The following is a 27,445-nucleotide window of genomic DNA, read 5'->3' as shown; positions in this document are numbered from 1 at the left end:
GGCAGCAGCTGGGTGCATGTGAGGAAAAAGAGGACCCCCCCCCCCCCAAAGGAGCCACCCTTTCACCACCAATGGGGGTGCTAATCTCCTCCCGGGGGGTGCTCCTGTGAGCCGGGGGTCAAATCCCACTGCGCCTTCTCGAGACCTTCACCCTCCATTGCCCCAGGTGCAAACTCAGCCTTCGGGGGACTGAGAAAAGGCTCCCCCTACCTGCAGGGTCAGGAATCGCAGAAAATAAATAAAGATGTCAGAGCCAAGAAGCGCAGCTCTGCTCCCCCCTCCCCAGCCCTGACTTCCTGACGTTTGTGTTGGAGGCGGACCGGAGCTGGGGGTCAGAAGTCGCCCTTCCTTCTTTCACTTCAGCAGGGCACAGCCTTCTGCTGCTTCATGGATCGCTGCCTCACCTGAGGGGTTTGGGAACCTTCCCCAGGGATGACAGAGCACTAGAACCAGCCCCCCACCACCCCCCTTCCTGCACCACAGCCCTCCTCTCCCCCTCCCCCTCCAACCTCTATTCTCCCTCCCCCACCCAAGCAGCACTGAGCTTCACTTCCCCACCCTAAACCCTCTTATCTTCCTCCTCTCTCATCCTTAACCAACCGATCACCACTTCTCCTCCCCCCGGATCTCTCTTCCTCATCCCCTCCCCTCATCCATCACTCTGCCTGGTTCCCCCCAACCAACATCTGAGCCTCCTCACCTGCTCCTGCCTCCCAGCCCAGGAACTTCTGCTCTTCATTACCTCACCACAGACCTCCACTCCTCCTCAAGAACCTGAGCTTGCTCACACCCTCTCCAACCCGGACCTCCATTCTTCCTCCTCCCTGACCTTCACGTCTCCTCCCCCAACCCACAGACCTCCATTCCTCTTCCTTCTCCCACTGCCCTCCCATCTTCACCCTTGCCAAACTGCACAGTTCCACTCCTCTTCCTTCCCAACCCAACTTCCCTCACCCCCCCCCCCCTTTCCTTATTTACAGATTACTCCTCCTCTGCAACTTTTTTTTTTTTTTTACTTATTTAGTGATTGTTTTACCAATATTAAGTCAAAGTGATCACATCTTCATTCATTATGGAGAAATTAGTTACCTGATAAATTTGTTTTCCTTAGTGTAGACAGATGGACTCAGGAGCAGTAGATTTATGCTCCCCTGCCAGCAGATGGAGATGGAGCAAGCTGAGATCACAATATGTATTACGCTACAATGACCACTATTCTTGTTAAAAGCATCTACGGCCAGACTAGCAAAGAACAAATAAAAACTGTTAATGAGAACTGTACTCAACCAACCATAAACACTGAACTCACATAAGATGCTAGGGACTAGATGAACACTTACCACTAAGTGCAGGGGACCCAGAGCCCCACAGCCGGACCACTGACCCACTCACGCGGCAGCTGAGGGCAGGAAGCTGAGTCCATGTGTCTACACTAAGGAATATTAAATTATCAGGTAAGTAATTTCTCCATTTCCTAGTGTGTAACAGATGGACTCAGGAGCAGTGGGATGTACAAAAGCTTCTCCCCAACAGGGTGGGAGGCGGCCCGCAGTCCAGCAAACACCACATGTGCAAAGGCTGTATCCTTCCGGGCCTGCACATCCTGGAAAAAGCGTGTAAGGAGGACCATGTCGCAGCGTGGCAGATATCGATAGGAGACAGACTAGCTTCCGCCCATGACACTGACTGCGCCCTAGTGGAATGAGCCCCAACCTGAGTAGGCAACTGCTTTCCAGCATCCACGGATGTGGCCGTGACCACCTCCTTAATCCGATGAGCTATGGTAGCCCACGAAGCCGGAGCGCCCTGCTTACTCCATGGAGAATAGGCGATCCGTCTTTTGAAAAGACTCAGACCTCCAGCTACCGCATCACAAGACGCTTAACATCCAGGGAGTGCAAAAGGCAAAACTCTTCCACATCCCTGACCTTATCCAGGGATGGCAAGGAGATGGACTGATTGAAATAAAAGTCCGAGACTACCTTGGGCAAGAAGGATAGAACAGTCTGCAGGTGTAACGCCCCCGGAGTCACCTGAAGGAACGGCTCACGGCTCAGAAGTCAGATGTGCAGAACATATACCCACCAGGAACACGGTCTTCAAAGTCAACAACTGTTAAGGAAAGGCTACGCAGTGCTCGGAACGTAAAGCCAGCCAAAAAGTCCAGCCCCAAATTACGACTCCACAATGGAACCAGTAACCTCAAGGAAGGCCTAAGATGCTTCACTCCCTTCAAAAAATGTGCCACAACAGGCTGAGACGACAATGAAACACCATTCACCAGGCCTCTGAAACAGGCAAGCGCCACAACCTGCACCTTCAAGGAATTAAGGGCCAAACCTTTATTCAATCCATCCTACAAAAAATCCAGAATGAGAGGGATCTTAACTGAATGAGGAAGAACAGCCCGCTTCTCACACCAGGCCTCAAAAACTCTCCAAACTTGCACATAAGCCAAGGAAGTGGAGAACTTGTGAGCACTGAGTAAAGTGGCAATCACAGCAGAGGAATAACCACACTTCAACAGGTGAGCCCTCTCCAGGGCCAAAGGGTAAGACAGAATAGAGTCGGATCCTCCTGAAGAACCGGTGCCTGCTGAAGCAAATCCAGGTGCGGCAGAAGACGAAGGGTGGGGGGGGGGGGGCCTCCACCAGGAGTCATCACAAATCCGCATACCATGGCTGCCTGGGCCAGTCCAGCGCCAGCAGGACTATTAGCCCCCTGTGGCCTTCGATCTTGCGAATTATCCTGCTCAGCAATGGCCGTGGCGAAAAGGCATTAAGTAATCTGTCTTCCAGCCAGACCTGTACGAGAGCATCTATTCCCAGGGACCACAGATCTCTCCTGCAACCGTAGAAGCGAGGAACCTTCGCATTTAGAGAAGTCGCCAGCAGGTCTAGGAACAGAAGGCCCCAGCGATCCACAATCAGCTAACACCACCCACTCTCCTGGGTTCAGACTGTCCCTGCTGAGAAAGTCCACTCTTACGTTATCTTTTCCTGCAATGTGAGAGGCAGAGATCATCTGCAGATGACCTTCCGCCCATCCCATCAGCTGGTCTATTTCCTGTGACACTTGCTGGCTCTTGGCTCCTCCCTGGTGATTGATATAGGCTATCATCGTTGCAATGTCAGACAACACACAAACTGCTTGATTCCACAGCCTGTGGCTGAAATACAAGCATGCCAGCCATACCGCCTGGACCTCCAGACGATTGATGTTCCAGTGGGACTCTTTGGTCTTTCAGCATCCCTGGACTGTTAACTCCAGACTATAAGCCCCCAACCATGGAGACTCGCATCTGTTATGAGTACCAACCAGGCCAGAGAGGAAAGGGAACTTCCCTTTCTCAGATGATCCTCCTGCAACCACCATTGGAAATCTGCTTCCACCTCCATCGGCAATTGGAGCTGAATCGCATAATCCTCAGACTACGAGTTCCAACAAGATAGCAAAGAGCACTGAAGAGGATGCATATGCGCCCTTGCCCATGGCACTCTTCCAGGGTACCTGCCATCAAGCAGATTACCTGTAGGTAGGACCACACCGTCGCATGTATGGTGTTTATCAACTGATGTGCTTGAGACATCAATCTCTGGATCCAAACTTCCGGTAGGAAAACTGTATCCTGTCTCATGTTGAACCGGACCCCTAGATACCCCAATGACTGGGATGGTTGAAGATTGCTCTTGGTCAGGTTCATGACCCAATCAAGCACCTGCAATAAGGAGCTCACCTTGTGTGTAACCAGGTGGCTCTCTTCCTGAGACTTGGGCTCAAATCAGCCAGTCGTCCAAATGCGGTGCACCAGGATTCCTTATTTTTGCAAGGCCTCTGCTGCCGCCACCACCACCACCATCTTGGAAAATGTTCTGGGAGAGGTAGCTAAACCAAAAGGTAGCACCCAAAACTGATAATGGCGCTCCAACACCACAAAGTGTAGAAAGCATTGATGTTCCAATCGGATGCGAATATGAAGAAAAACCTCTGACAGATCAGAGGTGAAATTCCCCCTTTATTACAGAGCATAAGTTTCCATTCAAAAATGAGTCACCTTCAAGTGACAGTCGACTCTCTTGAGATCCAAGATGGGACAAAAGGAGCCCTCCTTCTTGGACACAACAAAATAAATGGAATATTGCCCCATACTTTAACATGTGGGCACCGGAACAACAGCTATCAGTCTGAAAAGTCTCTATTGCATATCCTTCACGTATCACCTCCAGGACCCACTGGTCCAACATGATCTCGATCCACCTCCGATAAAAGAGAGACATCCCCCTATTTCCTGCTCCAGAAGGTGGGTTGGGCAACCTTCATTGAGGAGCTTGGGAAGGTCCATCACCCGAGCCCGCTTCTCTCCTGGGCTGAGGACGAAAGGATTAGGACCTACCAAAAGGCCAAGGCAGCTGAAAGGGCGACCCTCTGTAGGGACAAAAATAACTGGAACCCCCGGAAATGATCCCTCATACCAAAGGGATACTGTGACTGTTTCTTATCTTCTGGCAACCAAGGAACCGGGGATTAGCCCCACTTAGTGGCCCAGTTTCTCCAACTCACTCCCAAACAAGAGCAAGCCTTTAAAGGGCATCTTGGTAAGATTGCCTTTGGAAACTGTCTCAGCTGACCAATTTCACAACCAGAGTTGACGTCTGGCTGCTATCATTGACGTCACTGCTCTGGCCGAGGTCCGGACCAAATCACATCCCATGCTACTGATGCAATTAATAGCAGTAGCTATTCCCTAAGTAAACTTGATTAATAGTAGTTAATGGACTTTTCCTCCAAGAACTTATCCAAACCTTTTTTGAACCCAGCTACATTAACTGCACTAACCACATCCTCTGGCAACAAATTCCAGAGCTTTATTGTGCGTTGAGTGAAAAAGAACTTTCTCCGATTAGTTTTAAATGTGCTACTTGCTAACTTCATGGAATGCCCCTAGTCCTTCTATTATTCGTAAGGGTAAATAACCGAGTCACATCTACTCGTTCAAGACCTCTCATGATCTTAAAGACCTCTATCATATCCCCCCCTCAGCCGTCTCTTCTCCAAGCTGAACAGCCCTAACCTCTTCAGCCTTTCCTCATAGGGGAGCTGTTCCATTCCCCTTATCATTTTGGTAGCCCTTCTCTGTACCTTCTCCATCACAACTACCGTGTTTCCCCGATAGTAAGACACCCCTGATAGTAAGACGTAGTGGGAATTTTAGGGGGGGTCGGCTAATGTAAGACATCCCCCGAAAGTAAGACGTAGTAAAAAAATTATTTTTAAATACCTGTCGGAGGGCCGCGTGGGTCCAGGCGGCTGGCGGCGGGAGCCGGGTGGTCGCATGTTACCGTAAATCTAGGCCGCGGGCGGGTGGGCGCTTGTTCCAGGCGGCGGCGGGTGGACGCGCGTTAGTTCGAGACGGCCGGCGGGCGGCCGCGTGTTAAATCTAGGCCGCGGGCGGGCGCTTGTTCCAGGCGGCGGCGGGTGGACGCGCGTTAGTTCGAGACGGCCGGCGGGTGGTCGCGTGTTAAATCTAGGCCGGGTCGCACAGGCGCGCATTCATTCACTGCCGGTGGGGGCTGCCCCACCGGCAGTGAATGAATGCGCGCCTGTGCGACCCCTGCGATTCGATGCTCAAGGCAGTCACATGCCGTGACGTCACGGCATGTGACTGCCTTGAGCATCGAATCGCAGGGGTCGCATTCATTCACTGCCGGTGGGGGCTGCCCCACCGGCAGTGAATGAATGCGCGCCTGTGCGACCCGGCCTAGATTTAACACGCGACCACCCGCCGGCCGTCTCGAACTAACGCGCGTCCACCCGCCGCCGCCGCCGCCTGGAACAAGCGCCCGCCCGCGGCCTAGATTTAACACGCGACCACCCGCCGCCCGCCGGCCGTCTCGAACTAACGCGCGTCCACCCGCCGCCGCCTGGAACAAGCGCCCACCCGCCCGCGGCCTAGATTTAACACGCGACCACCCGCCGGCCGTCTCGAACTAACGCGCGTCCACCCGCCGCCTGGAACAAGCGCCCACCCGCCCGCGGCCTAGATTTAACGCGCGTCCACCCGCCGCCGCCGCCTGGAACAAGCGCCCACCCGCCCGCGGCCTAGATTTACGGTAACACGCGACCACCCGGCTCCCGCCGCCAGCCGCCTGGACCCACGCGGCCCTCCGACAGGTATTTAAAAAATTCGACTGTTTTTCCAATATAAGACATACCCTGAAAGTAAGACATAGTGGGACTTTTGGGGGTAAAAAGAAAGTAAGACGCTGTCTTATATTCGGGGAAACACGGTATATCATTTTTGAGATGCGTCGACCAGAATTATACACAGTATTCAAGGTGTGGTCTTCACCATGGAGCGATATAAAGGCATTGTGACATTTTCCGTTCTATTAACCATGCCCTTCCTAATAATTCCTAACATTGTTTGCTTTTTTGACAGCTGCAGCACACTGAACCGACGATTTCAATGTGTTATCCACTAAGACGCCTAGATCTCTTTCTTGGGTTGTAGCACCTAATATGGAACCTAACATTGTGTAACTATAGCATGGGTTATTTTTCCCTATATGCATCACCTTGCACTTATCCACATTAAATTTCATCTGCCATTTGGATGCCCAATCTTCCAGTCTTGCAAGGTCCTCCTGTAATGTATCACAGTCCGCTTGTGATTTAACTATTCTGAATAATTTTGTGTCATCCGCAAATTTGATAACCTCACTCGTATTCTGTTCCAGATCATTTATATATATATATTGAAAAGCACCGGTCCAAGTACAGATCCCTGAGGCACTCCACTGTTTACCCTTTCCCACTGAGAAAATTGACCATTTAATCCTACTCTCTGTTTCCTGTCTTTTAACCAGCTTGTAATCCACAAAAGGACATCGCCTCCTATCCCATGACTTTTTAGTTTTCGTAGAGGCATTATGACATTTTCTGTTCTATTAACCATTCCCTTCCTAATAATTCCCAACATTCTGTTTCCTTTTTTGACTGCTGCAGCACACTGAGCCGACGATTTCAATGAGACAGGAACCCTGCCTTCCAACATTTAGAAAAAGACTTAAAATCTGGTTATTTATGAAAGCCTTTCCAGACACCAACTGAACCTTAATTCACCTCAATTAACGTTGATTACCCAACAGGGTAATCAACAACTTTGCCAAATCCTTAATTTTACAATCTTTTTTAAATTGGCAAGTTTTTTCTTTTTATTTTTCACTGTTAAATTACTATCGCCTCTTCACCGTTCCAAGTTGTATTATGTCCCTGTTTTATTGTAACTGCTATTTTTTCTTTTAGCACCTGTTAATGTTCTTATTATTTTCCTTTTGTCACTCCTTGTTAATTGTAAACCGGCATGATGCGATTCCCAGCGCGAATGCCGGTATAGAAAAAAACACAAATAAATAAATAAATAAATAAAATGTATTATCCACTATGACACCTAGATCTTTTTCCTGGGAGGTAGCTCCTAATATGGAACCTAACATTGTGTAAATACAGCAGGGTTATTTTTCCCTATATGCAATACCTTGCACTTGTCCACATTAAATTTCATCTGCCATTTCGATGCCCAAATTTCCAGCCTTACAAGATTTCAGCAGCGATTGGTGGGGGTGGGGGAGGGAGAGGGGTATTTGGAGTGCAACAAGGCTGGGGGATAAAAAGTAAGACTGAAAGGTTAGGAGAACTCCCATCCTCAGGCAAGATTAAGGCTCTCTCTCTCTCAGGCAAGATTTTAGGGATTCTCTCGCACCTTGGGCCACGTGGCAGTGCTGCAGGCTACTACGTGGAGGGGAGGGGGCCACCTCCCACTTCAATTCCTGGATCAGCCGAGGAAGCTGCAGCAGCAGTGCTCACAGCCCCAGGCTGGAGAGACATTTAAAGGTTTCGTGGTAAGGACGCCACCTAGAGGCCGGATAGAGTCCTGCAAGGTGGTGCTGCTAGGCCCAGACTAGGAACGACGGGCAGGAAGGGGGGAGGGGGGAAATCCCAGGGCTCCTGGCAGCAGAAGCCCAGCCCTGGTTCTGAGTGAAAGCTTGGAAAGCTTGTAAAGGTTAATGGGGCAGTTTGCCAGAGGACTAAATCCTTCTATTCCTGGCTGCCTTTTCTGGCCATCAATCTCCGAGGTGCTACTGGAATAAGCAGGCACTGTTTAGATTTTGCTTCTTCTGCGATTAAGTCATGGGCTGGGGGGTCTGCTTGTTTTTCTTCTTACACTATTTTGCCTTAGAGATGGCCTTGCGCCTCTTTCAGCGGGGGATACGAGGAAGGGATGATAAGCACAGACGCAAGGCCGAAGCTAGCGAGCTCCAACTGCAGGGGTGAGTGCTCCAAGATGTGTAAATTTAAACACATAAAATCCTGCTCCAGCTCCAACCCCCTTCGACAAGGGGAGGACCTTAGGCTGGTCCTGGCTGTCTGGACCCCCCGCTGCATTCTGGGACCTGTAGTGCTGATGGTACCCGGAAGGAGCAGGACTGCACCAGCCATCTTCGGAGCGGATCCAGTGAAATGACCATTCCCTGTCCTTTTCCCTGAGGCCCGGGAGATGGGAAGAGAATCATCTGGCAAAAGTACAGACTCCAGCGAGTAGCAAGGCAAATTCGAGGAAGAGACAGCCACCTCCCTACACCCAAGAATATTTCCTACCCTCACACCCGTCCCATCATTCCCCACCCCCCCCTCTAATTACAATGAAGTCACAAGTCCAGAAGAGTGAGTGGAAAATCTTTATACAGATGTGCAGACAGCTGGACGGAGACACTGCACGTTCCATCCCAGTAAAGAGGAACATTTAACCTGCCTCCCATCTCCCTTATCTCCAGCTGCAGGCACCCGACTGCTGAGCAGGGGCCAGAGCTGGAGCAGCAGAGAAAGAGAGAGAGAGAGAGACAGCGACACAGAATATCGTAAAACGTTATCAATAATCATCTCCTAGACAAAGGAATCCCTTAGAAAAACGAAGCAGGAGCGCACAGAGGATCAAGATTCCAGAGCAGGACACCCACCGCCCTCCCTACACCACCCACCGGTCATGAAAACAGCAAAAAAACAACCTTTAACACAGACCTGAATGGCCAAAAAAAAAGCAAAACCAATAATACAAGATTAAGCAGTTGTGGGAATAAGGAATGGGTTTCGGTAAGAGCCCCCTCCCATGAAACCAGTCTGGACTGGGAGAAATCCTTTGCCTCTGCTTTCCATGCCTGGGGGTGGAGTAGGAAGGTCCTAACTAAACGCTGCCCCGTTCCTCCCACCCCTGCCTGACTCGCTTCCGTAACTAAAGGAAGCCCGCACTGCCGAAAGTCTCTCCCCCCCCACCACCGAGACTGCAGGGAGCAGTTAACGTAGGACGGAAGACCACGCCCAGCGCCGAAACCCCAGGAGGGTGGCAAAGCGGCGTTTACACGCCAGATAGCTCCCGAGTTCTAATCCCAGCCCCACCGCCGCCTCTCTACGGGGGACCCGTGGGGAGCCACTGTATTTCTCCGTGCCTGGGCTCTAGTCCTCGCTCTGCCCCTCTCTCTCTCAGGCCGATGACGCTGTAAGCCGCGTGTTCGGAGCCTCTGCGCGCCAAATTACAGCGCCCGGCTTCAAATCTTTTTAAGACTCCTAACGCGGTAAGTTAATGCTTTGCTGATGCACGGGGCTGAACGGGAGGCAGGGTACAGGAGCGTCTCTCGTTTGTGCTCCTGGCCAGCCGTCCGGCCACGGCTAGACTTAAAAAAAAAAAAAATGAACGCAGTGTCGAGCCTCTGCTGCTTCGCCTGGCGGGAGCCAGCATTAGAAACTTTGCTCACATCTGAGCAGGAGTAAAGTTTCCAGCATAAAAAGCCGCGTGGGCGCTCAGGCAGCGCTCCTCGCTGCATTGGGAGGGAATTTCCACGTTAAGGGCACCCAGCGCGGCGCCTGCTTTTCCAACGCCCGTTTTGTGAGCGTAAAACTCTCTTCCCCGCATCGGCACTAAGGTTTACGCTAACGAGATACGCGAGTGCACCTTCCTGCATCGACCCATCCGCGCGCGTCGGGGGCAAGTCCCCGCCCTCCTCGCCGTCTCCCCTTCTAATCCCCGCTCTGCCTCGAGCTGATACTTTTATAACCGGCTGCTGGCTACGCTGTCCCTGCTCCTTTCCTGGGGATTAGGAGTCAGCCACTGTACCCCAGAGGTGGCCGAGTGTGGGGCATGCAGGTCGCAGGACCGGTTAGTGTCCATCGGGGTCATCGGCGGTACATCGTTGAGAACCATTAAAAAAAAAAAAAGCCAGCGAGGCCTGCACTGGTTCAAGCTACAAAAGCGCCCATCCAGGGGGGGGCAGACTGCTTTCTGATCCAGGCCTCCCTGGATCCAGATGTTTCACACCACGTCCCAGCAGTTCTCCGCCCCCTCCGTCATCACTTGCCCGGATCTCCGTGTCGGCGACGGCACGGCACGCTGCCAGGGGGGTGAAGTCATGGGTTCTGGTGGGGAGTCGATTTGCACCACGTTTCTGTCCAATAAAGGAAAACAAACAAACAAAAAAAATATATATATCCCGAGATGCACTGCTCATTCCTGCAGGAGACAGACAGAGCGGCATAGGGAGGGTGGGCGGGGCTAGCGGTCCGGACGCTGTACGCAGAACACTTTGGCTTTGTGGTCGCCGGATGCCGTCACGACCGCAGAGGCATCTCTGCAATGAAAGAGACAGACAGCAGAGAGAGAGAGAGAGAGAGAGAGAGAGACTATTACTAATGCCACATCACACTGTTCTTGGTTAGAAACGTAACTGATCACACACCAGGTCTCCGGCATGGTGGGTCCAGGTCCTGCAGCACCCCTCGCGGTGCCCGTACCGAGGTCCCCTATGCCCCAGCTCTGCCACTGCAGTCATTCCTCTGCTATTCCAGCACTGAGACGCACTGCCTCACCCCCCTCCCTCAAACATAGCTCTGCCAATGTACCTCATCCCCCTGCCTCCTCCCTCTGCCCTTCCTGTACACCTCAGTCCTGCTCTACAGCACCCCCTGCTGTTCCAGTACTGGAGGTCCTTCCACACGCAGCTCTGCCAACGCACCTCACTCCTACCCTACTCCCTCTGCTCTTCCTGTACACCTCAGTCCTGCTCTACAGCACCCCCTGCTGTTCCAGTACTGGAGGTCCTTCCACACGCAGCTCTGCCAACGCACCTCACTCCTGCGCTGAGGCTTCTTCTTCTTCTGCTGTTCCAATACTCACTTGTTGACAGCGAAGTCCAGGATTTCGGCTGCATGGCCCCGGTATTCGCTGATCATCTTCCCGGAGCGAGCGTCCCAGAGGCGGACGGCTCCATCCAAGCTGCAGGTGTAGACCACGGCAGAGCTCTCCTCCCAGAGGAGCTGCACGATACCAGACTGCAAGACAGAGGAAGAGAGCTTGGCAGGGAAAGGTCTTCGCACAAGGCTCACCTTGTCTGTGCTCGGACCCTCTCTTACATCAGGAAGCCCTGTGAGTTCCTCTCGTTAACAGGAAAGTGGCCTAAGCAGCCACCTCTGGGGAGCATGCTGTAACATGCAATAACTTCTGTCCTGGATTTCAGCACACAACTCCCAATGCAGCACGCTAGTGCTGTCCTAACGCATCGGGAGCACAGGCTGACCGCACATGATGGGAGGGGCTGAATGGGAGAGAGCACAGAGGAACAGATCTCTCGTGCTCTTAGCTGGCTATCCGGCCACGGCTAAGACAAATAAATGCACTGTCAGCCTCTGCCGCTTGTGCTCACGAGTAGGGAGGGCGTCCCTCTGACCAGGAGTAAAGGAAAATTGGATCTTACCTGCTAATTTTCATTCCTGTAGTACTACAGATCACTCCAGACTGCTGGGTTTTGCCGCCCTTCCAGCAGATGGAGACAGAGAAAAACTTGAGGGGCACCCACTAATATTCCAGTGTGCTACCTACGATCCCTTCAGTATAAACAGTATCAAAGCAGATAGAAAACTTTGCAACCAACAACTTCACATCCTAATCCAATGGTTAGATCAAAAACTGGGGGAAGGAATGTGACCAAAGAACTTTGTACAATAAAAGAGCACTCTGAAAATTGAATTCATCAAATTGCGCGTATTTGAATAGTTTGCTTCTCATTCGAAAACCTGCAGATAGAAAAAATACAATCGAGCGGACTCTCCCTTTTTATCGTATCTTCATCCCTGGGCGGGACTCTGGACTGATCTATGGTACTACAGGAACGAAAATTAGCAGGTAAGAACCAATTTTCCTTTCCCTGTACGTTCCCGGATCAGTCCAGACTGCTGGGATGTACCCAAGCTGCCCTACATGGGGTGGGACCTGGAGAGTCCCGCGCGAAGCACACTACTGCCAAAACAGTCGGCATCCGGAGTCCATACGTCTAACTGATAATGCTAGCAAAAGTGTGCAGAGACTTCCAAGTCGCCGCTCTACATAGCTCCTGCGGTGAGACCAGCTGACTCTCTGCCCAAGATGCAGCTTGAGAGCGGACCAAATGAGCTTTTAAACCATCTGGTACTGCCCGGCCATGACAGATATACATTGAAGCGATCGCTTCCTTCAACCAACGGGCAATGGTCGCCTTGGAAGCCTTATGCCCTTTCTTAGGATCGCTCCAAAGGACAAAGAGATGGTCTGACAACCTGAAGTGATTGGTAGCCTCCAAATAGCGAAGGAGAACACGCCGGATATCTAACTTCCACAAGTCGTGATCCTGAGGAGACCCAGAATCCAACTCCAGGAAAGCCGGCAACTCCACTGACTGGTTCAAGTGGAAGGCAGATACTACTTTCGGTAGAAAGGACGGAGCCGTTCTGAGAGTCACTCCCGAAGCTGTAAACCTAAGAAAAGGTTCCCTACAAGACAGAGCTTGAAGCTCCAATATGAGCCTCGCCGAACAGATAACCACTAGGAAAACCGACTTAAGCGTTAGATCCTTCAAAGTGGCCTGTTTGAGGGGATCAAAAGGAGGCTTGCACAACCCATGAAGCACCAGATTCAGATTCCAAAGAAGAACACACCGGCCGCACTGGGGGCTTCAAGTGTTTAGCACCCCGTAGAAAATGCAAAACGTCTGGATGAGCCGCCAGGGACATTCCATCAATGTTTACCCGTAAACAGCCCAGAGCTGCCACCTGCACCCTGAGAGAGCTATACGCCAGACCTTTCTTCAACCCCTCCTGTAAGAAAGCGAGTATATGAACAAGAGAGGCATGGCGTGGGGCAACGCCCAAACCAGTACACCACGAATCGAGCACCTTCCAGACTCTAACATACATAAGCGACGTAGGTCTTACGTGCCCTCAAAAGGGTAGAAATGACCGCGTCTCGATAACCCTTCTTTCTCAATTGCCTCCTTTCATAAGCCAGGCAGCTAGACAAAAGCGAGCTGCCTGGTCGAAAAATACTGGACCCTGCCTCAGATGTTTCGGAAGGTGACTGAGATGAAGCAGATCGTCCACTGCCAAGTTGACCTAGTCTGCGAACCACGGCTTCCAAGGCCACTCCGGAGCCACAAGGATGACCGAGCCTTGATGGGACTCTATTCTTCGCACAGCCTTGCCCACTAGGGGCCAGGGAGGGAATACCCAGAGCAGAATGTCGCAGGGCCAAGGAAAGACAAGGGCATCCACACCTTCTACCCCATGCTCTCTTTTGCGGCTAAAGATTCGAGCTGCCTTCGCATTCAACTGAGTCACCATCAAATCCAGTTGAGGAACGCCCCACCAACGAGTCAAGAGCCTCATCGGAGAGCTCCCATTCTCCAGGGTCTAATCGCTGGCAACTTAAGAAGTCTGCCTAAATATTGTACATTCCGGCTATGTGTGATGCCGCCAGACAATCAAGATTTTCTTCCGCCCAGACCATCAGCATGTCTGCCTCTAAAGCCACCGGCTGGCTTTTCGTGCCCCCTTGACGATTGATATATGCCACTGTCGTTGCATTGTCGGACAAAATCCATACAGACTGATGATGAATGAGGGGAAGAAACTTCAGCAAGGCTAGCCGCACTGCCCTGGTTTCCAGACAGTTGATGGAACAATGCACTTCCTCTTGTGTCCACTGACTTTGTGCCACATGAGACTGGCAAACTGTCCCCCAACCGGAGAGACTGGCATCTGTTGTCATGATCACCCATTGAGGCACTTCCAGCTCCACTCCCTGACTTAAGTTCTCAGGGATCAACCACCAATCCAGACTGGACCTGGCTGGCTCCTGAAGAGGCAACAGAATCCCGAACTCTTCCGACTTGGGATCCCAATGGGAAAGCAATGCTCTCTGTAAGGCCCCATATGAGTAAAGGCCCAAGGAACCAACTCCAGAGTAGACACCATAGAAACAAGCACCTGCAAGTAGTCCCACACTTTGGGCACTGGCAGGGATAGGATGCGATGAACCTGTGACATGAGCTTGTCGATCTGCTCCTGCATGAGGAAAACTTTCCCCATCCGCGTGTCGAAGCGTGCGCCTAAGAAGTCCAAAACCTGAACAGGAGATAAATGACTCTTGGTGGTGTTGATGACCCAACCTAGGGAGTGAAGGCTGTGCAGCACTCTGTCAACCACTAACCTGCAGAGGTGCTCTGATTTCGCTTGAATCAGCCAGTCGTCTAAATCGCCAAAGGGCCGCTGCAACCACCACCATGGGGCGGTCGCCAGTTCGAACAGAAGGGCATGGAACTGATAATGTTTGCCGAGAACCATGAAGTGCAGATACCTTGGGTATTATTTATTTATTATTTTTATATACCAACATTCGATCTGAGATATCACATCTGTTTACATTCAGGTACTGTAGGTATTTCCCTATCCCCACAGGGCTTACAATCTAAGTTTGTAGCTGAGGCAATGGAGGGTAAAGTGACTTGTCCAAGGTCACAAGGAGCGACAGCGGGACTCGAAACCTGGTCTCCTGGTTCGTAGCCCTCTGCTCTAACCACTAGGCTATTCCTCCTCCCTTAATGTGAAGGTATGCTTCCATCAAGTCCAGCGAAGCTAGAAACTCTACTTTGTGTACCGCCGCTATCATTGAACACAGGGTCTTCATGTGAAAACGGGGCATCCACTGGGCTCTGTTGACCTTTTTCAGGTCTAGGATCAGACGAAAAGAGCCTTCCTTCTTGGGGTCCATGAAATAAATTGAATATCTCCCCATCCGGTGCTCGTCCGGAAGAAATGGAACAACCGCTCCCAGATCCTCCAACCATTGCAGGGTTTGAGCCACGACGCGCTGCTTTTGAAGAGATCTGCAGGGAGAGATTAGAAATAAGTCTCGCAAGAGCCGAGCAAATTCTAACGTGTAGCCGTGTTCTATGATGCTTAGAACCCACCGGTCAGATGTTATTTTGACCCACTCCTCGTAGAATAGGGAAAGCTGACCCCCTATCACTGGAATGGAGGAATCGGTTGGCGTTCTCATTGTGAGGACTTGGCTGCCTGACCGGGATGGACTCCGTCATGAGCGGGGCGACGGCCTTGAAAGGAAGAAGTCCAAGTCTGGGGCCCATCCGAAGATTGACGCTGACCGTAGGATGGCCTGGTCTGCCGAAAACGGCGCTGACCTCAAAAACGAGACCGCGATGGTCCAAAAGGCCTGGAAGACTTAAGGTGTACAAGCTTCCCGGGGATAAGCCTATTATCCCCTAAAGATTTAATAAGCTGTTCTAAATCTTCACCAAACAAGAATTTTCCTCTGAAAGGAAATGCTCCCAACTGAGACTTAGAAGACACATTGGCTGACCAGTTACAGAGCCCCAACAGCTTTCAAGCAGACACCGCCGAGGCCATGGTACGGGATGAAGTACGGAGGAGATCATAAAAGGCATCTGCCCCATATGCCACCGCTTGAAGCAAGCGATTTACCTGCTTCGGTTCCTCTGGGGAAAGTTCGCGGGCACTCAGCAACTGCTGCACCCAACACAAGCTTGCTTGCTGCATCAAGCTGCTGCAGACAGCTGCCCTGACTCCCAGGGCTGACACCTCAAAAATCCTCTTCAAGAGCACCTCGAGCTTTCGATCCTGCGGGTCCTTAAGGGCAACTGCCCCCACCACCGGAATCGTGGTACGCTTCGTAACTGCTGAAACCACCGCATCCACCTTGGGAACCTTAAATATTTCCCGGGAATCGTCCGGGAGTGGATACAATTTATCCATAGCGCACCCCACATGTAGGTTCGCCTCCAGGGCATCCCACTCGCGGAATATGAGCTGCAGCAACATGGGTTGGAAAGGAAAAAAGTCTTAGTCAGAGGACGAAGTCCCGACAGGACAGGGTCCACCGAATCCGTCGCCAGGGCCTCTGGGGTGGATTGAATCCCAAGCTCCGACAGAACATATGGAATCAGGGGCTCGAGTTCATCTCGACAAAACAAGCGGAAGACGAGAGGATTGTTGCCCTCAACAGGGGCTTACCGCTCTGCATCCCCATCTGCGTCCCCCTGCAGAGGATCCGCAGCCACTGAGTCTCCCGCCAGAACGGGCTCACCAGACCCAGACGATTCTCGAATGCCCAGGATCCTGGATACCTCCAGAGGGTCCAGGCAAGGAAGCTTTGCAGGAGGAGGAACCGGCCTTGCAAGATCCGACTCCAGCTCCCGCGTAGGCATAAGACTAGCCAAATAAGCCTTATGTATAAGCAACACAAAATCTGCAGAAAATGAGGACTGGCCCTTTTAGCCCCTCCGCGGAGGTGAAGAGGAGAGCCCAGGAGAAGCTGGCCTCGACCCCCGATGGGATTCGGGGCTTCTATTATGAGGAGAAAGCGCAGGAGGGGAATCCCCTCCCCCTGCCGCAAAGTCAGAGGAATCCTCCGAGGCTCCCAAAATGGCCCCCATTCCTGTATTCCGCGGGAACGAAGCAGGCCGACTGCTCGGACCATGTGAAGGTTTACCCGCACCACGGGGCCTCGCAGCAGTCCTCCCCGGAGCCCCCTCTCTAAAGGACGAAGAGCCTTCTCCTCGGAGGATGAAGCGGGAGCAGATGCTCTCGCGGGAGAGCCTCCCCGCTGGCTCCCCACAAGCCATACAACGCGATGCACGCGGCATCGCTGAGGCACAGAGGCAGGGGAAACATTAAAGAAGAGCCCAGGACCCAAGGGAATAAACTGATATCATCCCAGATTATGGTGGGATTTATAGCTGCCATATTTCGGCTCTTCTTTTGTTTTCTTGCAGACAAGGCTAAACACGAGCCATGCAGGCGAGGGCAGCAGAGGCAGTATTTTCCTATTGGCAAAGACCTTCAGGGCATTTGTGTGTGGCTACGTTTATAACGCCCACAATAACTATGTTAACACTCGCACGACTCTTGAAAACTCTGTTAAACATCGAAACTTTGTAAACCATTGTGATGGCAAAACCGAACTAAGGTATATAAAACTCAACAAATAAACAAACACACACCCTCCAGAGCTCGGGAAACCGAAAAAAATAAAGCACTCGCAAATCTTTTTTTTTTTTTTTTTAAAGAATCACCGCGACTCTCACGGCCCGGGGTCTCACCAGAGTATCGCCGACTCTGGGCCAAGGGGGGGAGGGACCGGCCCACAGGTAAATCCCCCCTAGTCACTCCCCAGTGCTCCGGGGATAGAGGCTGCAAACAGCGGAAGAAATCAACAGACTTCGGCAGCCAAGCCTGCAATCGGGGAGGCAGCCCTGCTGACTTCTCCCCGGGAGGCAAAGTGCTCAGTGCTCTATTTTTTATTTTTTCTCCCTTAAAGGAGCCTTTTTGGTCTAACCAGAGGTACAGAAAAAAAGCTGGGCTACTGCTGCTTTTTTTTTTTTTTAAACATATTAAGAATAGTTCCAGGTCCGCAGGTTCTGCCACCTTCATCTGCTGTAAACTATCCTCTAAATGAACTGGGGAACCGAAGGTGCAAGCCGAATCTGCTGGAGTCAGAGAAATACTGAAGGTTTACAGAGGGCGTGCCAGTCATGAGGGACCGCCCTCTCAGTTTTTGCTCTGACTCCATCTGCTGGAAGGGGGACATAACCCTCAGTCTGGACTGCTCCTGGTATGTACAGGGAACGCAGGTTCTGCCACCTTCGTCTGCTGGAGACAGAGAAATACTGTTTATACTGAAGGGATCTCAGGTGGCACACTGGTATATTAGTGGGTGCCCCTCAAGTTTCTCTCTCTTTCTCCATCTGTTGGAAGGGAGGCAAAACCCAGCAGTCTGGACTGATCAGGGTACTTACAGGGAAAGTTTCTAGCGTAAGAAAATGTGCGCTCAGCCAGGGCACCTCCCTGCATTGGGAGGGAATGCTTAATGTCCTCCTTTGAATGGGATTTCCATACGAGAGTGCCGAGCTGAGTGCACGTTTCTGAACCAACATAAGACGCTTTGCAGTAAAGTTTACACTCCCAATATGTGCGTTTAAGAGCAGAGGAACCTGTGCGTTCAGGTGAATGCACCTTTCTGCATGTCAGGAAATACTTTAATTAAAGGTAAAAACCAGTGCCCATACAATGTGGGTTTCTTCAGGGGCTATATATATATATATATCTCTATAAGAGTAATGTGAAAAAGAAGGTGACCCTTCAAATAATGTACATTCCTTCACGGTAACCAGTAGTGCAGCTACAGACATTAGCTTAGGCACAATAGCTCAGGCACAGTCTGTACACCGATTAACATCTCAGCAAACAGGAAGTCTGCTGTATTTGTATTATACACTTCCGGTATGCCGAGACGCTGACTTGTGCTGTTCTGTAAGGTAAATTTAAATAAGATTCCTGTGGTGGACAAAAACATTAGACTTCCTGTTTGCTGAGATGTTAATCTGTGTACAGACTGTGGCTGAACTATTGCGCCTAAGCTAATGTCTGTAGCTGCTGTAGGAAATATATATATATATTTTTTTTAAAGTATTTCCTGACACCCATCTAATTTTGTTCTGGTTGCATTGCTGCTACGTAGGATCGGCTTCCGGGTTGCTTTCTGGGACCTTCTGCATGTGCCAGCTTTACCAGCGAGTAAACGGAGGCAAAGGGAGAGAGAGCCCCACACAGGAAGTCTGGTATAGAACTCTTTTGGAAGGAGGAGTGGGCAGCGAGAGGGGGTTTCAGGCTGTGGGTGGCGGTGTAGGAGGTAGGCAGAAGTCCAAGGCACATCAGACCACACCCCAAATGGGTGTGGTCTGATGTGAAGCCCCCTGAATTAGGCTGTGCTCAACCAGGTGAGGAACAGACCCTGAAAGCCTATCAGTCCAGAAGCAATCGCAATCTCTTCACACAGCCTAGGCCTGAATCCAGCAAACCTGTTCTTCTCTATCTCCATCTGCTGGTAGGGGAGCATAAACCAATGTGTCTCAACTGATCTGGCTGAATAAGAGGTCTAGGGAAGCAGAGTGACACAGGCAGGTCAATACAAAGCTCGTTTGGAACCCTGGTTCATTTATTTTCCAGTGAACCCTTAGAAATGTACGCGAGAGGTTACTCCTGTATGCTTTCCCAGCCCATATTAACTTGATAATAGAGATCTGGAGCAGTCGGTAGACGGCCCAAAGTGTGCTAGCAGTCCCAGCTACAAGCTAATGTCATCGTAACTACGGCCCTACCAGGAGGCAGTCTGCACTTCGAGCTGGTCTAGCAGGGTGGTTGGGCTGCATTCCCTAAGACAGACATTAACCCTCTGCTCCGTTTGCATAGCTTCCCGAAGGTCACTGTCTCAGGAAGGACGACGAGAGGAGTCAATGCCCTTACCTCATGCTGACACCGGTGTCTGAGGCTTTGCGAGGAGATATCGTATATAGCCAGTGTTCCATCCAGATAGCCTACGGCAGCTAGTGGCATTCTGCAAGAGACAAGGCAGGGTTCAGAGGCTCTTACACTGCGCTGAGTGGGAAGGGGTTCCCAGGAGCTGCTGGGATGAGCAAATGGGGATATTCGCTGGGCCAGGAAGAGAAGTCAGGTCCAAAACAATGAAATTACTTCTTACCTGATGATTTCCTTCCCTCTAAGGAAGACAGTGATGGCTTATGCACTCCTACCAGCAGATGGAGACAGAGTACAGTTGACTCGCTGATGTCACAGACCTATTAGCCCTGCCCCAACATCAGCCTGCTGGTATCCCTAGAAAAGCCAAACTGTGGACAAACTAATTATACTTGAATATGAGTATTAACAGTCAACCACTCACGCTTCCAACCAACTGGGAATTACTGAGCTCTACAGAAAGGTTAACATCAACTAATCTTAGAGGCTGGTTATGTGTACCAGTCCTTCAAACAATTTAACAGGAATAGTACTCTTCATCATCCGCGTATAAAGGATAAACTAAAAGCAAGCAAGCAGCAGAGGGTAGGTTGGTCGACTGGCCTGACTTCCTTAGAGGAAAGGAAATTATCAGGTAAGTAGTAATTTCTCCTTCCTTTGCACTCAGCAGGCCAATCCACACTAGTGGCATGTACCAAAGCTACTCCTGAAAAGAGTGGGAGGCTATCTGCGGACCCTTCAACACTGCTCGTGCAAAAGCCACATCCTCCCGAGCCCTAACGTGCAAGCGGTAATGCTTGGAGAAAGTGTGTTCCCAGCAAATCTAGACAGAAGACAACAATCAAATCTCCATCCAAGAGACTGCTTGAGCTCTAGTGGAATGCGCCCTGACCTGACTGGGTAGTGGGACATCTGCATCCACATAGGCAATGGTGATGACCTCTTTAACCTAAAAGGCTATCGTTGCCCGCAACGCAGGTTCCCCTTGTTTACCTCCACCATGAAGCACAAACAGTTGATCAGTATTCCTTAAGAAGCAAGTTAACCTTCAAGTACCACACCACATGCCGCTCGACATCCGAGTCATGCAACAAACAATAATCCCGCTCATCTCTGTCCCTGACCAGTGTGGGCAGAGAAATAGCCCAATTCAAATGAAACTCCGAAACCACTTTCACTAAAAATAGAAGGTACAGTCCTTAGCTCTACCGCCCCCAGAGTTAGCCTGCAGCTTGGAAATCTGCTGTGCCGAACAAATGGTCACCAGAAAAAATGTTTTCAAGGTGAGCAGCTGCAGAGAGAGATCATGTAGCGGCCAAAATGTAGGACCCACCAAAAAACGCAAAACGAAATTACGGTCCCAAAGAGGCACCAGCACACACGAGGGAGGATGTAGATTTTTGACTCCCTTCAAGAACTTGGATACATCTGAGTGGGAAGACAAGGGTCTACCATTGGTCCACCCCCTAGAGCAAGCGAGAGCTACTTCCTGTACCTTCAGAGTGTTCAAGGGCAAGCCTTTAACCAAATCTTCCTGTAAAAACTCCAATATTAATGGAATTTCTACTACATAGCACCCCACAACAGCTCTCAAATACTCTCCAAACCCTAACATAAGCCAGAAAGATATAAAACTTCTACATTGTGTCATGCCAGGAAATCACCACTGAATAACCACACTTTAGCGACAGAACCCTCTCAAGGGCCAAACCGCAAGACAAAACCAACCAGGATCATCATGCAGTATCGGCCCCTGATGCAACAGATCCTTCCTGAGTGGCAGCCTGAGAGGCTTGCCCACCAGGAGCCAATGAAGATCAGTGTACCATGGCCTTCTGGGCCAATCTGGAACCACTAGAAGAACGGTCTCTGTCTGACTCACAATCTTCTGAATTACCATGCGGATCACTGGCCAGAACGGGAAAGCATATAAAACCCCGCTCCGCAGCCACACCTGGACAAGAGCATCAATTCCCGCACTCTCTGATCCCTTCTGCAACTGTAGAACTGTGGTATCTTTGTGTCCAGATACAGCCAACCCCACCGAGCTACTATGAGCTGAAAGGCCACATCCGCTGTCTCTTGCTCTCCTGGGTCAAAGACCTATCTGCTGAGGAAGTCTGCCTGCACATTGTCCTTCCCAGCAACGTGGGAAGCAGATATCTCCTGCAGATGTTGCTCTGCCCACATCATGAGCACATCCATCTCCACAGACACCTGATGGCGTCTGGTCACCCTGATGATTTATGTAGACAACTGCCATGGCATTGTCCAACATTATTCTTACTGCTCGATCTTCCAGTTGCTCGGCGAACCATAAGCACTTCTAATCTATTGACGGCTCACTGCCGTTCCTCGGCATTTCACTAACTTTGTGCCATCAACTCTTCACAGTGAGCCCCCAACCCAGAAGGCTCGCATCTGTTGGAAGGCACCAACCAGTCCAATGTCTCCAAGGACATTCTTTTCCTGAGTTGATCCACTTGTAACCAGCACTACAACTGGTCGCTCACCTCAACAGCAAGTGAAGTCTCACTGTGTACTCCTGCGACTGTGGATTCAACCAGGAGAACAATGCGTGCTGAAGTGGTCGATTGTGTGCCCTCACCCAGGGTACTACCTCCAACGTTGCCACCATAGACCCCAGAACCTGCAGATAAGACCACACCAACTGACAAACAACCCTTCAAGGATTGCAGTTGAGTTACCAACTTCTGAATGTGATTCTCTGGCAGGAACACTATGCCTCGCTCCTTATCGAATCGCATGCAGAAATATTCTAGGCTGTAAACTGCTCTTGGCTAAGTTCAACACCCAGCTTAGCTCTTGAAGCAAGGATATCATTTTTTGAGATGCCAATTGACTGATTCGAGCTAAAAGTGCGGAAGAATCAGTTGTCCAGATACAGATGGACTAGAATGCCCTCCTTGTGCAGAGATGCCAGTACCAGCACCATGACCTTGGAGAAAGTCCTGGGCACAGTAGCCAGACTGAAACTGATGATGCCCTAGAATGACAAAACAAAGGAAACAATGTGCCCATCAAAAGAAGATATGCAAATAGGCCTCCATCAGATAGAGAGACGTAAGAAATTCCCCTTTATGTACTGCCATGATTACAGAGAGTAGAGTTTCCATTCTGAAGTGAGTCAGAAACAAATGACAATTGACGCCCTTCAGATCCAGGATGGATTGAAAGGAATCCTCTTCCTTCTTGGGAACGACAGAATAAAAGATATAGTGACCTGCATTTTCTTGCGATCTGGGAAATGGAATTACGGCCTTTGGATATATCAGTCTTCTTAATTTATTTATTTATTTATTTGAAATCTTTTCTATACCGTCGTTTAGTAATGTACCATCACAACGGTTTACATAGAGGCACATATATTTAGTTTGGTTACAAAATGTATCTCTGAAAGTGCCATTATAGTGTTGGTATAATGTAGCCTCCAATTCTGCTCTCTTCATTAGGGAGTTACACGGAGAGACTATAAATGCATCCAGAGAAATTCTACAGCATAGCCATCCCTTACTGCCTCCAGGACTGATCTGTCATAATCTGGGCCCACCTTTGATAAAAAAGATAGACGACCACCTAGCTCCTGATCAGGAAAGTGAGCTCTCACATCATCATTGTGAAGATCAAGTCACTCCAGTCCCGGAGCCCACATCCTTATGAGGCCTCTTAGGCTGAAAGGACTGAAATCTTTCGAAGGGATGAGACTTTTGAGTAGCTGCTCCTCTGTAAGTTCGAAACAAATGGGAATCCCTGGAGCAGGCTTTCACCCCATAAGAACGCGATGCCGCTTTCCTATGTTCAGGCAATCAAAGAATTTTGGATTCTCTCTATTTGCCATCTTTTCCAACTCCCTGCCAAACGAGAGATCCTTGAAAGGGTAACCTTGTAAAATTGGACTTGAAAATAGTGTCCACTGACCAGTTTCGCAGCCACAACTGGCGTCTAGCTGCTATCATGGAAGCCACACGTCTAGTGGCCGAATGCACCAAGTCATCGCTTGCATCAGCTAAAAATGCAGCACCTGGTTCCATCACTGTCCCGCTATCGGACCCTGCTCTTTGAGTCTCCTGAGAGACACAACCCAGCCCGAGCCACCAAGCAGCAGCAAGAAGCGATTGGCAAATTCATCAGCTGTTTGAGGATGGCCTCAATCCTTTCCTGAGTAGCCTTAGACTTGCCCCGCTTTCCACCAGACGGTAGTTCGCTTAGTAATAGCGCACACCAAGGCATCAACCTTTGGGAATTGTAACTGCTCCCTTGCTTTGGAATTCAAGGAGTATAAATTCGCTAAAGAGCACTTCCCTTTAAAACTTGCTTCCAGAGCATTCCACTCAAGAACAATCAACTCTAGAACTGGCTCCAGGAGGGGAAAGAAACAGGACGCCTTGTGCAAGGTGACCAATATGGGATCTTTCTTTTGTAATCCTGTAGCATCACCTCATCTACTCCAAGCATTTTCAGGGTCCGAGTCAACAGACCTGGCAACTCATCTTTATGGGAAAAAATAAAATTGGGAGTCGAGTCCTATATGGTTCCAAGTCAGGCGGAATTTCTCCCTCTCCCAAAGGTGTGAAATCAGAGTCTCCACTGGAATCATCCAACTGGTCGTGATCCGCATCCTCAACATCTCCAGCGAATGTCTCTCTTCGGCATTTTCCCGAAGTGAACGGCAAGCGGGACGCCGGATGACGTGCCCCTTTCCTACTGGGTTGCTTTGCCTCCACTGGAGGCCCTTTCAGAAAGACCTGGAAAAAACTCCATCCAGGAGGAGGATGAATCCATCCCAAATTCCACAGGCCCAAACATGGCACGCTCCGATCCCTCCCCCGAGGAGGTCTCCCCCATCAGGAACAAGGGGGCAGGGGAACTGTCTGCTGTTTCGCCTCTTCCCTCCAAATCCCACCATCGGTCTTGGCAAAATCCGCAGCAGGCAAATCGCCCTGAGCCTCCAGACAGCACTGACACGGGCGAAGAGAGAGCGATGGCTGGATTGCCCGTGTGTGGCAAACAAATAGCAAGGTGCTTGGCCTTTTTTGACCCCCAGGGCCATTCATCCTTCTTTTCCAGCAGCCTCATACGGCCTCCTGCGCACATCAGCACAATTAAATGCTCAAATCTATGCCGTGGCTTTATGCGCGTCTAAGCTAAGAGACACACACGGGAAAATAAAAACACCCACTGCGGCCTAGCACACAGCTGAAAGAGCCTGCAATGCGGAGCCTAGCAAAAGCTGCTCAACCCACTGACCCGTGCCGCTTCCACTCTCCACTAACTCCCCAGAGAAGTGGGGAGGAAGAGTGGGAAACGTCGAGGGAGAAAATGACTTGGTAAGGATAAAAAACAGGGGGCCTAACACTTCCCTCCATTTCTCTTTTTTACTTGAGCTCAGCCCTTCCGGGTCTCACCAGCTACAGGGGGGGAGAGTGCCCAAGCCTTCACTGCCAAGCTCTCCCTCGTTCTTTATAAGTCTAAGCCTGGCCAGGCACTGAGACTTTAAACCGCTCAACTGAGGGAGGGACCAGTTGGGCGTCACCTCAGGAGCTGAAGCTCTGCGTCTAATTCTCTTTTTTTTTTTTTTTAAACACGAGCAATCCCCCCCCCCCCCGCAAGGAAGCTAAATGTCAACCATCGGCTGGAGACAGAAAATACTGGCAGGCTGATGTGGGGGCAGGGCTGTATGTCAGTGAGTCGGGTTTACTCTGTCTCCATCTGCTGGTAGGAGTGCATAACCTACGGGTGTGTATTGATCTACATGAGTGCAGAGGAGGAGAGAGATGGCCAGTGATGGCCACGCTGCCTTTCCTTTTAAAATCTTCTTGTATGAACCTAAGGCTTCTTGGGAGTGTAGACCAGCCTGTACGAGTAAGGGGTCCCCTTTTCCTGAGGAAGAAACAGGCGGGGTTTCTAACCCTCCCCTTTATTAAAAATGTCTTTGCTCCCTCCCCAGACACTGGTGAGAGGAGGATGCATGGTGCGGAGTCAGTTGCAGTATGGGCAGCCCCCACCCCACTCCCCATACTTACATACTGCAGAAGCCCAACGACTCCACCGAGTTAGACTCTGGCTCCCCAGCCTCCCGCGGCGAGGCGTGGGACACATTACTCTCTGTCCTAAATAGTCCAACCACCTGCACATGGGGAGAGAGGGAGGAAAGCAATGAGGGGAGGCAGCGATCTTTCAGCAGGGGAGAGAGGGAGGAGAGGAGAGGAGTGACTGGTGGGGTAGGGATTCTTCACTGGAATGGGTGGGGAGGGGGGGGGGAGAATACAAAGCAGGGAGGGGAGGCAGCGATCCTGCAGCAGGGGAGAGAGGGAGGAGAGGAGTGACTGGTGGGGTAGGGATTCTTCACTGGAATGGGAGGGGGGGAGAATACAGAGCAGGGAGGGGAGGCAGCGATCCTGCAGCAGGGGAGAGAGGGAGGAGAGGAGTGACTGGTGGGGTAGGGATTCTTCACTGGAATGGGGGGGGGGGGGGGAAGAGAGTACAGAGCAGGGAGGGGTAGAGAAGAGCTGAGCAGTGAGGGGAGGCAGCGATCTTAAAGGCGCAATAATAAAACCAATACTGAAAAAGAAAAACAGTGACCCAAATATCCTAAGTAACTATAGACCTGTTTCAAACTTACGTATGCTTGCTAAATTAATAGAAAAAGTGGTACAAAAGCAACTAGCAGAACATCTAGATGATAACATACTCTACCCCTCGCAACATGGCTTCAGAAAACACTATAGCACCGAAACACTACTAATCTCTAACAGATAACGTACTACGCGGATTTGACAGCAGAAAACACTACATCATGATATTACTAGATCTGTCAGCAGCATTTGACACAGTTAACCATGACATACTACTAAAAAGGTAAGAAGAAATAGGATTATAAAAACAAAACAATTGAATGGTTCAAATCCTACCTTAATTAACAGATCCTTTCAGGTACAGATAAAACACACAATATCGATAAAATAGAACTAAAGGCTCAGGTCCCCCAGGGTTCAGCACTTTCAGCGACTCTATTTAACATTTACATGCTCCCCCTCTGCCACCTGCTGGCAGGACTAGGTATCACACATTACATATATGCCGACGACATTCAGCTAATCCTACCGATAGAAGAAACAATTGAAAAGACATTAAACTTGCAATGCTGTACCTAGATATAGTAAGACAACTACTAAACCAAATGGAACTAGTAATTATTATTGAAAAAACAGAATTTATACACCTTGAACGAAAAAACATTGAAATAATTCAGAATCCCAAACTTAAAAATAACAAGACAGTGGAATTAAATGAGAGAGCTCGAAACCTAGGAGTAATAATAGACACAGAACTCAGCCTTAAGCAACACATATTACTGAAAGTTAGAGAAGGTTACGCCAAATTAATGGGCCTTAGGAGACTTAAAACCCTTATTAACTCAAGCACACTTTCAAACAGTTCTGCAAGCACTAAGTTTGGCTAGCATGGACTATTATAACACACTTTTCCTGGGATTACCATACACAACAATCAGACCACTACAAATACTATAGAACTCAGCTGCCAGAATACTTACTGGAAAAGGCAGAAGGGATCATATCACTCAAACACTTGCCAAATTACACTGGCTGCCAACAGAACAAAGAGTGCAATTTAAAACTCTTTGCACAATTCATAAACTAATCAATGAGCAAAATGCTGACTGGCTAAACACTGCCCTACGATTGCATGTCCC

General features: G+C 50.2%; 1 protein-coding gene across 1 annotated transcript in view; it reads right to left on the bottom strand.

Moving 5' to 3' along the window:
- Nucleotides 1-8,724: 8,724 nt before the first annotated feature.
- AAMP (angio associated migratory cell protein) overlaps nt 8,725-27,445 on the bottom strand; it is a 49,318-nt gene continuing 30,597 nt past the window's right edge. Inside the window, exons 8-11 of the mRNA XM_029605091.1 lie at nt 25,755-25,858; nt 19,699-19,789; nt 11,225-11,379; nt 8,725-10,679 (exon numbers count right to left, since the gene is read on the bottom strand). Coding sequence (XP_029460951.1) covers nt 10,604-10,679; nt 11,225-11,379; nt 19,699-19,789; nt 25,755-25,858 — 426 coding nt within the window. The 3' untranslated portion in view covers nt 8,725-10,603. The remainder of the gene's footprint in view (nt 10,680-11,224; nt 11,380-19,698; nt 19,790-25,754; nt 25,859-27,445) is intronic.

Source organism: Rhinatrema bivittatum, chromosome 6 (assembly GCF_901001135.1).
Source record: "Rhinatrema bivittatum chromosome 6, aRhiBiv1.1, whole genome shotgun sequence".
NCBI lineage: Eukaryota > Metazoa > Chordata > Amphibia > Gymnophiona > Rhinatrematidae > Rhinatrema > Rhinatrema bivittatum.
Note: the sequence above shows the minus strand (reverse complement) of the source record. Positions and strands in the feature narration are given on the sequence as shown.